Source organism: Diabrotica virgifera, chromosome 7 (genome assembly GCF_917563875.1).
Source record: "Diabrotica virgifera virgifera chromosome 7, PGI_DIABVI_V3a".
Taxonomy (NCBI): domain Eukaryota; kingdom Metazoa; phylum Arthropoda; class Insecta; order Coleoptera; family Chrysomelidae; genus Diabrotica; species Diabrotica virgifera.
The window spans coordinates 138711675-138728322 of NC_065449.1; the positions used below are offsets into that span (position 1 = coordinate 138711675).

Consider the following 16648-nt stretch of genomic DNA (forward strand, 5'->3'; position numbering starts at 1 on the left):
AATCCGCCACATATTTGTATATGGGTAAGTACGATTATAGAGACCTGTTAATAATCTGAAAATTTATTTATAATTTACATTTTTAGGTATATTTTGAAAAAGAAGCTACATCTCGATAAAAGGTGACTTATGAAAAAAAGACTAAGAGGCAAAAGTTTTAAAAACACTGTGTTTAACTAATGAACATTTGGGGGGTTTAAAGGAACAAAACCCCCATAAAATTTTTACGTAAATGTATTGAAAAGGAAGCCGCATCTCAATAAAAGCTTATCGAAAAAATACTAAGGGGCAAAAAAATTTAAAAACGTTGTGTTTAACTAATGGTACCACAATAATGAATTAATTGGAACGTACAAAAAAGTTTGGGGGGTTTAAGGGAACAAAATCCCCATAAATTTTTTATGGGGTGGACAAATTTCACTATAATTTGGCTTAAGATGATCCTGCCATAAGAATGATACATGTCCATTTTCAATAAAAAATCTCTAATAGTTTTCGATATATTGAAAAAAATCGATTTTCATTTTGTAACTTCAAAGGGCTGTAACTTATTTTATGAGCACATTTGTACTAAGGTAAGTTAGGTTCAATCGAACAATTTTTGACCCCAGAATGTGTGGTATAATTTATGACCAATCTTTTCGGGACACCCTATATAGTGTACAATCAATAAAGTAGAAGTAGATCATTTAATATTTTAAGGCTAAAAATGACAGATGCATGTACTGAATAGTATCGTTGATTGATGTATAAATATAGTATTTAATCAAGGTTCCTATACCATAGGTTGTATGGTAACTTTGACATTGACAAATGAAATATTGTCATCGTGACGTCACCCAGACGATCAATTTTACGAATTGTTTGTAAACATAATAGGATACGGGGTTTGGAGGCTATATTTTGTTATTAGATATCGTTATTGTTTTAATTTGTGTTTATATCTTGAGATATAATGTATCTATAGATATCATTAAGTGTTTTTAGTATAATAACTTAAACCCAAAACTCTTTTACAAGTGCTAAGATACATTTTAATGTGTTTGTATTAAGTATCTACTTACTTACTGGATTTTCTTTCTGCTGTATTGTATAGTAAAGGACATTCTTGTATATAGACATTACAGTTCTGGAATGTCTCTTGCAGTTCTTCAGCTTAGACTGCTTAGACTTATTGAACAATATATCTAATTAAGTCTAAGTAGAGATAATAGATCTATTATATGTAATTGTTTCATATAAAATTATAACCAATATTGCAGCCATCTGAAGATCGTTTGAATAAACAATTATAAACTAAATGAATATATAAAATGGGGAAAATTCCCTTTATTGCACTGAAATTGTATTTTTTTATAATTCACTGTTAATGTAAAACTTCACAGGTACCTATTGAATGGAAGCATAATGTTTTAATAGTTTTAGATATTATAATCCAGTACCTAACGTAATCAGATGCTCTTATGTTAAACTTAATGGAAAAACTACTAATTTTGATACATAAATCTTTAGTTGAATCTCTTTTTCACCATGGTTTACATGTTAGGAGGAATTTATAATAATGTACTACATGCATTATCCCCAATTCAAAATTATTATATACCTACTCAATCAAAATCATTTAAAAAAGTAAATTGTATTCAACCCATTACTAATATACCTAGAATATTTGAATGATTTAGTCCCATATGTACACAAGAAAGAATCTCCTTCTGCTTTAATTAAGTAGTAATGCTATTCTACTGCATATATTTAATTGCAATTATATTCTATGATTTTTGTACCACATTTTTTTAAGAATATATGAAATAAATAGTCATTAAAAATCCAAACGTATTTTTTTTAAATATACACATTTTCAATACATTCCTACTTTCCGAGTTCATTTCAATGAGTGAAGTGAATGAATTTTAATGCAGCATTCTGGGTGACGTCACTCCCGCCATTAGATTCTCGACGCTGATTGGTGGAAAGTTACCATGCAACCTGTCTATTTATGAACCTTGGTATTTAATACGAATAAAATATAAAATATACACTACTCATTAACGCAGAAATTAACACACCACCTTAAAAATGGGTCATTTTTGACGTTTCCAATTTCGTACACCTGTTGTCCGATTTAAGAGATTTTTTAATATGTTATCCGCTGTGAGCTCGTAGGTAGAGGGGCTGTTTAAAAGTTCGTGAGCGCCAGTAGTGGCAAGTCAGTGAACTTCGGTTGGTATATTAGTTCTACATCATCTGGATCATCTCAGAGTGGTTGGGGGTAGTTACCCCCTACGATAGGGGTTGATGAAATAAACTACTCACAGTATATTCATTTATTATCAACTCGGAGTATGACTGTAAAGAGTTGGTGTGCTAATGTACGTTCACCCTCTGGTGTATCTCAACTATCAATGATGATTGATCACGCAATGAATTTAGAATGCCTCCCGATGTTTTCTGTGTATATAAATAGAAGAGAAAGTGTTTATATTAATTATGCTGAGTCGGCTTTGGCCATGAATTAGGAATATGTAATATTGAATCGCTGACACCGCAGGATTGACAACTGGTACACTTGTGTGGAGTAATCTGGGTCACGTAATATGTATAATAAACAAACGTGTGTTTGTTTACCAAGGACATTTAAATTTTAAAAGAATGTGACTTGCTCTTAATTGGATGCTTAATAATGGATGCTGTGAATCCCAATACATCTTTCCCCTCCTGGCAAAATTTTCTGACTTCGGAGAAGGAAGAAAATTTTCAGATAGCACCACTAACTGATTACTGCGTGTTAATCAATACAAATTAAATATTTATTTCCTATAACTAATAATTAAATACAAAGAAAAAAATGTCCGTTATCAACATTGTTCCCTATATAGAATCGGTGTAGTCAATACCGAACTTTGTGAAACCTGCAATGTGGTGAGCGACTTGGATCACATTTTTTATGCTTGTAGTAAATTTGAAATACAAAGACAGGAATTTATTAATAGTTTATTATTGCAAAACTTATACCCCCCCTTTAAATCTACTTCATTTACTATCATTAAATATGTATCAGGTATACAAAATTATTCTTAAGTTTATTAAGATGTGTAACTTAAAACTTTAGAGTGTAGGTATTAAGCTCGTTACCTCTGTTATATAGCCAAATATTTTACCTATTTACCTATATTTTCCGAGGTCTACCCTTTCTGTCTGTGAGTCACCTTGAATGACCCCTAGGTGCGAAAAGTAATCCTAGTTCCTCTCCCCATCGTAGTTCTTCATTTAAATTTCCAGAATAATAGTGTAGTTAGTTTAGTTAGTTAGAATAGGTTACACATTTGTTACTGGCTGAATGGACACTTAGCCCAAAGGCCAAAAAAAAAACATTGTTCCCGTTTCACTTGTCACTCACTGTGTTCTCGGATTGTAAGCATATGTATAATCTATTCTTATGTATTTCCTTGATTTTATTGTTTTCCATTCTGATCTTACAATTAACGTTATTTACCTCTGTTATTGTGAAGGGGCCTACATAAAGACTATTACACTTACCTTTCTCTTCCCTTTTTACCAGGACTAGGTCTCCTATTTTAAAGTGTTGTGGTGTTGTTTTGGGCTTATTCTCTTCTTGCCGCTCTTTTTTGTCTTTATTGCTTTCATTACTTCTAGTGAATTGACCTATCGTATCTATGTACTCTGTGTCCTCTGGTTTCGAAGAAGTGTCTGATATCACGAATTCTTCGACTTGTGTCCTTTTCGGTTTGTTAATTTGACATTCATGACATTGTTTAACGTATTTTGTTACGTCTTTTTCCAAATTTTTCCATCTGAATCTTGCTTTTAGCTTCTTTATTAGTCTATTTTTCTTTAAGTGTCCTCCAAACATCGGGTGATTATGATATTTCTCTATTAATCTGCGTTTTTCTTTGTCGTCTTCTATTTTTTCTGGTACTTCACATATGTATATCTCTACATTTTTCAATATTTTGTTTCCTTGTTTAACCTTCGGATGACCAAGCGGGGGAAATTGTGACTCCAGCGTATGTTTTTCTTTAATAAATTCAAAAGTATTTTCAATTTTTAACTCATTATTTTTTATATAATTGATGGATTCGACCGTTACTTATTTTTTATTTGACTTTAATATCATTCTAGATACCCTCATATTTTGAAATAAAAAAAATTCCCTATATTTTACGAATAAAAAATATATTCTGAAGTTGATGTTTAGTAAAATACCGTCTATAATGTGCAATTCCAAGTAGTTTTAAGCTAATGACGTCGACTTTGCAAAGTAACAAGACACTTACTCAACATACACACTACACATGACACTAATACTCATGTTGTGACTGGCTGAATGACAAAGTCCATGCCATAAAAAAACTTAATTTTTTTGTTAATTGTCATTTTTGACATTTTTGGCCTGGGGTCATTTTCCTTTTTGACATTTTTGGCCTGGGGTCATTTTCCCCCCCTTGGTCATCCGTGTAACAAAAAAAGGTTGGTCATCGGAAGGTTAATAAATTCATCCATTGTGTACAATTTAAAAATAATATCATTTACGTATATCTTTACTTTACATCTGCATTCTCTACCGCCAGCTTATCAAGCTGTGCCAACGTTTGGTTTAAATTGAAATGATCGAATCCTGTGGCTATGCTCTTGCTACATTTTATTTTGTTTTTTGCCCTAATGCTCAGTCTTGGTGAGATTAGTTCTGCTCCAAAGGACAAAATTGGTAGTCTATGCGCCTCTAAATTATTTAGTACCTTTCTTACTGTCTGTTTGGTGGCTTCTGGCTGTAGTGCGAGTTCACTTTCTGCCTTCGTTTGCGTTGATTCTTTCTCCTTTTCTCTTGCTTGAGCTCGTGTTATAGCTAGTATATGGGTATTGTCTATGTATAGGTTCTTTAGTTGATGCAATGTTATTCTTGAAAGGCTGTCTGCGTAGTTATTTTTCCCTGTTATATACTCTATTTTGAAATCGTATTCCTCTAGATCTAATCTGATCCTCGTGAGTTTCGAAGTTGGTTCTTTCATTGCAAATAAATGTGTTAGTGGTTTATGATCTGTTTTTACTAAAAACGTTGGTGCTCCATACAGATAACATTTGAAATGATTAATTCCCCAATGGATCGCTAGTAATTCCTTAATGATTATAGGTTTATTGCATTCTCCTTTACTAAAACTTCTTGATGCGTATGCTATCGGTAGGTCTATTCCGTTGTAATCTTGACTTAAAATTGCTGAACAACTCTCGTTGGATTCGTCTGTCGTTAGGATAAATTGTTTATTGAAATCTGGATATTTTAAGATCGGTGGCTTCATCAGAGATGATTTAAGCTTATTGAATGCTTTTTCACATTCCTCTGACCAAAAAAATTCTACTCCTTTTCTCGATAATCTGTTGAGTGGTCTGCATATTTCAGCAAAATTTTGAATAAAACGTCGATAATAGTTACAAAATGCTACTAATCTTTTTGTTTCTTCTGCTGTCTTAGGTGTCGGGTATTGTTCAATCGTTGCATATTTTGCTTTATCTGGTGATACTCCTTCCTGAGAAAGATCATGTCCTAAATATGTGACTTCTCTTCTAAAAAATTGACATTTTCCTGGGTTAAGTTTCAAATTGAATTTTCGACATGTCTCGAATGTCTTTTTCAGGTTGTCTAGGTGATGTTTTTCAGATATTCCTATTACTACTATATCGTCCATGTAAAGAAATGCTTTGTCTGGTGTTAATCCTGAAAACGCTATTGACATCATACTTGAAAAGCTATTCGGGCTTACGTTTAATCCAAAAGGTAATCTGGTAAATTGAAATGCTCCATTTTCCGTGCTAAACGATGTGTATTTTCTCGATGATTTTTCTAATGATATTTGGTGAAAACCTGACATTAAGTCTATAACTGAAAACCATTTTGCTCTTCCTAGTTGATCTAATATCGAGTCTATTCTTGGTAATGGAAATTTATCTGTGACTATTTTCTTGTTCAGTTGTCTAAAATCTATGCATAACCTCCATGCTTTATTTCCATCTAATAGCTTTTTTCGGTACCAGCACTACTGGGCTGTTGTATTTTGATGTAGACGGTTCTATGATTCCTTGGTCTCTTAGTTTTTGTACTTGTCGGTTTAATTCCTCTGTTTGTGCACGAGGTGTCCTATAGTTTTTAATATATATCGGAGTTTGGTCTCTAACTCTCAGTTTCTGTTCGTAGAAGTTGTTACATGTTAGCATGTCATGCCTTAGGGCGAATATATCTGAATATTCTTCACATAAAGATACTAAGTTATCGCGTATGTATTCTGGAATGTTTAACTTCAATGATTCCCACAATTCTTTTTTCTATCCTTGCTGTCGTTGATCAGTCTATATATATGTTGAATAATTTAATGTCTAACGTCCTGATTGTTTGCCTCTACATTTACTGTTTCGTAGGTTGTGTTCAAAATTTTGATGTACGGATTATTACTTGAAATAATTGCTCTCGCTATGAATATTCCTGGTTGTATTTCCTGTTGTTCCACTATCCTGTCGTTCTTCAGTGTTTGAAAATTTTTTACTATTCTGTAAATTTCACATCTAGGCGGTATTATTATTGTGTCATCTATATTATCCAAAATGTTCGTACTAATGTGACAATAGTTGTCCTCTTTAATGTGCATTTTAAGGTTAGCGTAGTCTAGTATGCATTGAAAGTTTGAAATAAAGTCTCTCCCAATGATTCCGTCGGTTGGAATGGGAAAGCTAGGTTCAACTAATTGAAAGATATGCTCAAATCGAGTTCCTTTTACGTCTAGTGTGGTCTCAACTTCTCCCATTGTTTGCAATTCTCCTTTAGTTACTCCTTTTATTTTCGCCTTTGTGTTTGGTTTCACATGTTCCTTCATAAAATCTTGTGAACATTTCAGTATTGAAATATCAGCTCCTGTGTCTATGATAAAGGTATTTGTGTGTTCTAGGATTCCTGTTTTCATTCGTACAAAATTCGTTAGGTTTAAGTCGAAGTTGTAAATATTATATTCTACTTCTGACTGTGTACTTTCATTGTTTCTTTCATTGAAAACCTTAACTGCGGGTTTTCCGGTTCCTCTTGGCTGTCCTCTAACTCCAGTAGCCTTATGTTTCTGTTACTTCCTCCTCTCTGGTTCCCTCTGTACGTTTGGTTGTTAAATTGTCTAGGAGTCTAGGAGTCTACAGGACCAGTCCGGTTGAAAGTCTTTTGAAAGATGCATCAAAAACACCCGAACTGGAATCACAGTGGGATTTGCCATTGTCACAGATGATTCTGTGTCTCGTTCCTTTCTGTGTTACTTCCTTTGTCTCGTTCATTCAAAACCCCAACTGCGGTTTTTCTTGTTCCTCTTGGCTGTCCTCTAACTCCAGTAGCCTTACGTTCCTGTTACGTCCTCCGCTCTGGTTTCCTCTGTATGTTTGGTTGTTAAATTGTCTATATCCTCTGTTCGAATAGTTCCGTTGGTTTTCCGTTGCTTCTCCTTCGTTCAGTTGTCCGAAGTTATTTCTTCTCCCTCTATCGGATTTGTTATGGTATCCTCTTCGGTATTGCTGCTGTTCTCTTCTATTTTCATAATTTGTCCTATAATTTAAGACTCTTCCCTGTGTGTTCTCTTCTATCGTATCAATCGATAAAAATATAGATACTACTTCCTGTGGTGTTGTGAAGTTACCTGCCTCCAGTATTAGCTTAGCTTTATCTGCATTAACGTTTCGTTTCATCGTTGCTACCACTGTTTCCGTCGTATATTTTTTCGCTAATTCCAATGGCATTCCTTCCGCTCTGTATGCCACTTTTAACTGTTCTGCTAATTCTTCTACTTCAGATGCGTACACTGCTGCATCTCGATGCCCTTGCCTTTTCTAGGCTAACTTGGCTATTACAGTCTTCGGATTATCGCCTCTTAGTTCTTTCTTCAGTGCCCCGGCTATACGTGGAATCGTATCTTCCGTGGTTATTAGGTTTCTAGCCTTATTGGTTAACCTTGTCTTTATTAATGCTACAGCTGTTTCTTCATGTCCTTCTGCTATTTTCCTAAGTAGTTCTAATGCGTCTAAAAATGGTTGTAGTTTACCCGCGCTTCCATCGAACTCGTTGGGCAATACCTTGCTTGCGATATTCAAAAATTTGTTGATCGTCAGAGCCATGTTTAATATTTTTATATCTTGTTTTATGTCGCTTTTTCCCCTCTTCTATTTTCTCGTCAATTTTTTCCTCTTCTATCTCCTCGTCACTTTTTTCCTCTTCTACTTCCTCGTCGCTTTGTTCTTCTTATATTTCCTTGTCGATTGGCTGATGTATTGAACTTGGAACTACTGTTCTTAAGTTTACAGCTTGAAATGAGCGTATAACTTTGTCTCTGATTCTTCCAAAATCTTTGTTGCACGCTTCTCTTTGTTTGTCTTTAAGCGCTTCCCAATTTTTCTTCGTTAAGTGTGTGAACTTGTTATACGATTTAATTAACTGTGTCGTTACTTCTTCTTGTATATCCTTTGATTTAGGTACTTTCTTCTTCAAGACCCTTCTGCTTTGTCTTATTACTTCTTGCGTAATCTCCTCAACTATTCTGACGAAGTCTTTGTACAGTCTAGCAACAAGTAACTTTGTTGCTACTCATTTATTCATAAATTTTCCTATCCTTTATTCCTGTACTTCGTAACGAAAACATAAATTCGATAGTCTTACGAGGTATAATAAAATTGTCACATAAGTAATATGTCAAAAATAGTAAATGTTATATAGTGATTATATAGCGAATAGTGATTTCTATTGCAGTCATTATGAATCATTATAAAATCAGTTTGATAGAAATCGGTAAAAAATTTTTACTGAACATTTATAGTCTGGGCTGATTATCGGAGAATAGGCCATTTTTGGGAAAAGTTATTTACCAGCAATTTTATTGCTGGAATCGAATTATAAGATCCTATTTATTAATAATATAGGTATGCAAAGTCCTCAGATAGTGTGCTACTTTTTTTATAAACAAAATGGCGCCCGAAAATCGTGTTTTTTTCAATTATTGCTCTATAACTCCGAAGATTTTAACTTTACAACAAAAACACTCAAATAAAAATTCACCGTGATTAAATTCTGCATAGAGACGTGTTTTTCCCGATCTGCTCCGACGAAAATTTTCCTCGGAAAATGCGGGATTTCCCAACAAAATCTTTGACTTTCAAATAAAGTTTTAGATAAGTAATTATTTACCAATAATTAAATAATTTGGTGACTTAAAAGCCTTCTTGGTTTAGATTATAGTTCCAGAAGCTGGTGAAAATTAAACGAATATTTTAGCAACAATTCAATTGTTAATTAATAATTTACAGTCGCAATAATAACCAAAATAATTATGATACACTGATCAAACTTCGAAATATTATAAAGATGAGATGCCAATTTAACATTTTGTCGACAAAATATAAATTTCTAATTTTTTTGCATAATCTTTAAATGTTTAAAAAAAATAGTTATTAACAAATTAACGTTTCTCAGAAAGTTTTTATTATATTATAATTTTAAGAAATAGCTAAAATGCGCATTTCAAATATCTTGAAAATGAATGCCTTAAAACTTTTTTGCAACCATTTGCAAAAAAGTTATGAAACAGCAAAGTAAACATACGATTACTACGGTATTTATAATTTTTTTTAATTCTTTCAAAGCGTAGAAGTGAGTTTAAAGTACAAGCTAATTATTTATAAAAAAATATCGATTATCAGTTTAATGGTTATATTTTAATTAAAGATTATAAATATATTTTTTGTAATTTACACGCGCGAAAGTAGAATAATACAGTACCGTAGCTACCCGCCCACATACACAACTCGCGCGAGTTTAAGCGTGTCAGTCGCTTCGGGTGAACATTTTATCTCCGGCTCTGTATCAAGTCTACTTTCGCGCTAAAAATTACAAAAAAAGTATTTTTAATCTTTGATTAAAATATAACCATTGCACTAATTTTTGACATTCTTTGTGAGTAATTAGATTGTACCATAGACTCACTTTTAAGCTTTAAAACAATTAAAACAAATTATAAACAACGGAGAATTCGTATATTTACTTTGCTGTTTCATAACTTTTTTGCAAATGGTTGGAAAATTTTTTTAAAGCATTCATTTTCAAGACCTATGAAATACGCATTTTAAGTATTTTTTAAAATTAGAATATAATAAACAATTTCTGAGAAATGTTAATTTGTTTAGAACAATTTTTTTTAAACATTTAAAGATTATGCAAAAAATGAAAAATTTATATTTTGTCGACAAAATATTAAATAGGCATCACACCTTTATATTATTTCTAAGCTTGATCAATGTCTCATGATTATTTTGGTTGTTATTGCGACTGTAAATTGTTAATTTACAATTGAATTGTTGCTAAAATATTCGTTTCATTTTCACCGGCTTCTGAATTTATAATCTATAACAAGAAAGCTTTTATTTCACCAAGCTATATAATTATTGATAAATAATTACTGGCTCAAAAAATTTATTTGAAAATTCGATATTTTGTTGGGAAAACCCACATTTTCCGAGGAAAATTTTCGTCGGAGCAAATCGGGAAAAACATGTCTCTATGCAGAATTAAATTGGGGTGAATTTTTATTTGAGTGTTTTTTGTGTAAAGTTAAAATCTTCGGAGTTATAGAGCAATAATTGAAAAAAATACGATTTGTCGGCGCCATTTTGTTTATAAAAAAAGTAGCACACTATATGCGGACTTTGCATACCTATATTAATAATATATAGGATCTTATAATTCGATTCCAGCAATAAAATTGCTGGTAAATAACCTTTCTTTGTACTTTACTAATTAGACCAGCGTATTATAACTTTTTTTTTTTTTCAAAATTTAAAGATTATGCAAAAAAAAGAAAAATTTATATTTTGTCGATAAAATATTAAATAAGCATCTCATCTTTATAATCTTTATAAGTTTGATCAATGTATCATGATTATTTTGGTTATTATTGCGATCGTAATTTGTTAATTAACAATTGAATTGTTGCTAAAATATTCGTTTAATTTTCAACGGCTTCTGGAATTACAATCTATACCAAGAAAGCTTTGATGTCACTAAGTTATTTAATTATTGATTAATAATTACTTACCTAAAACTTTATTTGAAAATTAGAGTTTTTGTTAGGAAAACCTGCATTTTCCAAGGAAAATTTTCGTCGGGGCAAATCGTGAAAAACATATCTCTATGCATAATTTAATTGCGGTGAATTTTTATTAAGGTGTTTTTGTTGTAAAGTTAAAATCTTCGGAGTTATAGAGCAATAATTGAAAAAAATACGATTTGTCGGCGCCATTTTGTTTATAAAAAAAGTAGCACACTATCTGCGGACTTTGCATACCTATATTATTAATATATAGGATCTTATAATTCGATTCCAGCAATAAAATTGCTGGTAAATAACTTTTCCATGAATTTTGCTAATTAGCCCAGAGTATTATTATTTTTGAAGCTTATTATTAAATGTATTTTAGGTAAATTTTACAGAAAATAGTTTTGATCACTTTGTAGGTCTAAACATTTTTTTAGCTGGTAATTTTCGGTTTTTGTATTACATTTTTGATATCTTTCTTAATTTTCTTAAAAAGAAATAGTTTATTTTATTTCTAAAGTAAAATAATTTAGTGCATTTTAAAGATAACATCCTAAGCTTTAAAAAAGCAATTATAAAACTGTAATAGATCTGTTCAAACTTGAGTAATACCGTCTTAAAGTGGTGGTAATTCTATAAAACTACGAAGATTTCAAAAATTACATTTTTTGAGACGTATCATTTGAACTAAATTTTTGAGATTTTTTTTGAATAAAACATCATTTAGTAAGATACTTGAAAGGTAAGTTGTGCGAAATTGAGAGTTTTATAAGAAAAATTGTATTAGTTACACATTTTTAAATCATTTTTAAACAAAATTCATACATTTTATTTCTTTCTATTATAACCATAAGCTTAATTATTCTTCTTTCATGTTCAATTTGTAAAATTTCATTTGATGCATTAGTTAAAGAATTACATTAAAATAACTCAACCGTGCACTTCGCCGTACGCTAGTTGTGACTTTAGCGTTAAATAAAAAATTATAGAATGTACAGATTTAATTTTAGAAAATTCTTTATGTAAGATTTTTTTTGTAAAATTTTCTGAATTTTTCAATGGTCAAGTCAGTTTTTTTTCTAAAATTTATATTTTCGGAGTTATTTAAAAAAACATCTAATTTCGTAGTTCATTTGTTTAATAAAAAATGAAGCACCCACTTCTCTAGCAGAACTTTTTGATATGTTGTTTATTAAACATTTCTTAATGAAATTACAAGAAGTTCTATCTTGTTTGATTTTTTCCGAAGTGAAAATCTATATGCACTCCCCTAATTAAAAAGGGCCTAGCCGGGTAAGATGATGAAAAGTGCCCCCAACTCGATTCGAATTTCATATAGGTCACCGTTTAGCATATATAGTGAAACTAACTTTCTGAAATTTTTAGCCCCCTAGGTGGTCATGTGACCCACCTAGAGCCTAATTAGGCTTTTTAAGTTTTTATTTTTTATCTCAGCCGCATCGAGAACTAGCCAAAAACTTTAAATAAAAAAGTTGTAAGCTTTAAAAAGTTCTGTCCAAAATTTTTTTTTTAATTTTTGGAGGGAAATTTAAATTTTAGACGATTTTAAAATTTTAAATGAGTATAAAAAAATAACTATGATATTCGTTTTCACGAAAAAAATATATAACATGTATTTTTGCATAATATTTCACCCTGAATTTTTTCAAATTTTTAAAATTGGTGAAACGCACCTTTAAAAATAAAAAACCGCATTTTTTTGGTTTTTTTTTCGGTTTTTGATACAATTTTATACCTGTTTTTCAAAAAAGGCAATACCGTCACTAGAATAGGTAAAAAACTGAAAAATAATTGGGGTTTGCTTAATAAAAATTTTTTGTAATCTCATCCATTTTCAATATACAACAAAACAAAAAGAAGAAACAAAATTTTACACATTTTTTACGATTTTGCCGAAACTACTGGCAACATTGTAATAAAATTTGGCGAGTTTTAAGAGGTAGTTGTTGTGCATTTTTTGACATACAATTAAGAATTTTATATTTATCATTGGCGCGTATACGGGTAATAGTCTGAACTTTTTAAAGAAAAAAGATAGTACGCCACTGACATATTTCAAATTAACAATCCTTTTTGAATCCCTCGTTTAATTTGTGACAAAAAATCTATCTTCCAATTTTTTCATACGACGCGCCATTTTTATTAAAAAAATTAAACATCTTAACCCTTACAAAGTATTCGAACTTCTATTAGTAGTTTCTACATCTACATACGTAAACTCGTACGTCCATTATAAAAACTAATTCGAATACTTTGGAAGCGTTAAGATATTTTATTTTTTGCAGCAAAACGGCGCCCCGTATGAAAAAATGATAAGATAGTTTTTTTTATCGCAAATTGAATGAGGAATTTAAAAATGATTGTTAATTTGAAATAGGTCAGTGGCGTACTATCTTCTTTTCTTTGAAAAGTTCAGACCATTACCCCTAAGCGCGCCAATGATGAATATCAAATCCTTAATTGTATGTCAAAACATGCACAATAACTACCTCTTAAAACCCGCCAAGTTTTATTACAATGTTGCCAGTAGTTTCGGCAAAATCGTAAAAAATGTGTAAAATTTTGTTTTCTTCAACGCCATGTATCTTGAAAATGGATGGTGTTACAAAAAATTTTTATTAAGCAAACCCCAATTCTTTTTAAATTTTTTACCTGCTCCAGTGACGGTGTTACCTTTTTTGAAAAATATGTATAAAATTTTATCAAAAAACGAAAAAAAGACCGAAAAAATGCGGTTTTTTATTTTTGAAGGTGCGTTTCACCAATTTTAAAAATTTGAAAAAATTCAGGGTGAAATATTATGCAAAAATACACGTTATATATTTTTTTCGTGAAAACGAATGTCTTAGTTATTTTTTTATACTCATTTAAAATTTTAAAATCGTTCTAAAATTTAAATTTCCCGCTAAAAATTAAAAAAAAAATTTTCGCACAGAACTTTTTAAATTTTACAAATTTTTTATTTAAAGTTTTTCGCTAGTTCTCGATGCGGCTGAGATAAAAAATAAAAACATAAAAAGCCTAATTAGGCTCTAGGTGGGTCACATCACCACCTAGGGGGCTAAAAATTTCAGAAAGTTAGTTTCACTATATATGCTAAACGGTGACCTATATGGAATTCGAATCGAGTGGGGGGCACTTTTCATTATCTTACCCGGCTAGGCCCTTTAATGAATAAAAATAATTTCTATACTTGTGGGATCGGTACTCAACTGAGGGACCGCAGACGTCCGGATACAATAAGCGTCTCTTTGTAAAGATAATTAAGTCGACTTTACTAAGTAACAAGACATTTACTCAACACACACTACACTATAATCTGATTGCAACTGGATAACCGATTAGTATTTATGCCTTATAAAATATTGTTATATTGTTTATAACTTTATTTCTCTATTTGCTTTATCTTTGTAGTTTTATTTGTACCTAAACCTTACAAAGTTGTATCTGTATCTGTTGTTAATTAGATATTTTCTTTATTTTGATATGGCTGATCAATTAATTTTTATATTTTATTTTTTAGAGCCATAAGAGCTAGTCACATTTTAGTTTCAGTTACAGGACAAATTTGTTTAACTGGTATGCGGTATGCATGTCCCATTGTAAAAAATGGTAGATGGCAGAGAACGATCCATTCTTTCCCTAGGTCTATAGAAAAAAACTTAAACTGGTTAAGTCCTGAACTGCTTGAACAAAATTTACAGGGTAAGTAATAACAGTGATGAACGTGCTAAAAACCGGCAAAGTAACGCAAAAAATGAACAACATAATACGTTGTGAAATATAGAAAGGATGAGATATTCTTTTTCTCATAGGCATCTTTCAGTGCGTCACAGTTTTTCGATTTATTTCTAACGCATTAAATTGTATGTGTGAAAAAAAGGCACATCCGTGATTACAGACATTTATAACATTTATTCTAGTTGTCGATAGATGGCGCTATAATCGAAAAAAAATATTTACGAATTATATAATATATCTACGAATATAATCTATACAATTTATAAGACGATACAAATCAAAGAAAATACCATTTTATAAATGCAATAAACACAATTGATTTGTTTTTATGCCAAATTGCAAATAAAATGTGACAACTGTCAGATTTAACTAAAATGTCATGTTAGAATAAATGTTGTGTATTATCACGGACTTACTTTTTTTTCTATCATTTGTGACGCTCTGAAAAATGCCTATGAAAAGGACCATAGTAGAGCTGAGAAATTATCGACAGAAACCTATAAATTTACATTACATTGCCACTATCGATAGTTTACACCTTTAGACGTTAGCTGTAGAGCTAGTTGACTTTAGTCATAATTATACGTATGACGTCGAACATTAACATTTTTTAATTTCGCATAAGGTATAAACTGGTTGAAGATAATAAAGCCAATGTAAATAAAAACAGTATAATTAGTAGTAATTTTTTAATCCAAAATAAATTATTGATCAAGAATAATTTCTACTATGATTTGAGACGTCGCATACACTCTGACCAGATGACATGTTGTAATACGTCATCATTATTATTTGTAATACATGTTTGTAATTTGTAATACGTGTTGTAATACGTTTACTGTGATTTCATGGAAGGCTTGTAAACGATAAGGTTGAAAATGTAAATCTTGCTTAAGAATACGCTGGCAAGTTCCATATGAAAGACCTACGTCTCAGTATAAATGTCGGATTGATGTATGTATGTGGTTGATCTACAATAACTGTTCTGATCAGTTCGATCAAAGTTCGATGTTTTCTTCAGTTCGCACTTTAGGCCTGCCTGACTTGTGAGTTACGCTTCCCGTTTCTTTATAAACATCTGCAACGCGACGAATAGTTCTGCAAAATCTTCAGAGCATCTTGGTTGTAGTAAACCCAGTGGCGTAGCGCAGTGGGGGCGGCAGGGGCGCCCCCGGGCGTGTCACTTTTAGGGGGCGGCAAAATTTAACAATAAATGATAAAAATATTTTGTAAATATTTGAACCATTTTATTTTTTTATCTCAACTACAAATTCGGACCGATTGAAAGGAGCACGGAATTTTTCATTACTTATTTTGTGACGAATTCGGAGAATTCCTTTTCTTTGAATGATATTTTGTAACGACTGGCAATAACGTCTATACTGATTTGTGGGAATTCCCCGTTTATGATTAACAATCAGCGAGAATGACTTCTATTACATACATCGGCAATTATTTTACTACCCTATACGTTACTCAGTGTGTGGAACAAAGAAAACACTGAAGTGTTTGAATACCAGTGAGACACAATCCACTCGTGTTGTGGATCGTCTCCACACTCATTCCAAAGATGTTTTTGGACAAGATTCAAGCTGATGGCCTAGATATAAGCAACTGTAGAAACCAAGCATATTATAATGCTGTTGTTATGACTGGAAAGTATTCAGGAGTTCAGCAAATAATTCAAGAAATAAACCCTAAAGCTGAATTCGTACCTTGCTCAAATAATTCGTTAAACTTAGTTTGTTTACACGCTGCCTCAGTTG

The 16648-nt window shown here is 31.5% G+C and overlaps 1 protein-coding gene across 2 annotated transcripts in view; it reads left to right on the plus strand.

Moving 5' to 3' along the window:
* LOC114331030 (STE20-related kinase adapter protein alpha) overlaps window positions 1-16648 on the plus strand; it is a 66774-nt gene that overhangs the window by 29498 nt on the left and 20628 nt on the right. For both annotated transcript variants that reach the window (XM_050656070.1, XM_050656071.1), the window contains one exon: window positions 14665-14846. In XM_050656070.1, coding sequence (XP_050512027.1) covers window positions 14665-14846 — 182 coding nt within the window. The remainder of the gene's footprint in view (window positions 1-14664; window positions 14847-16648) is intronic.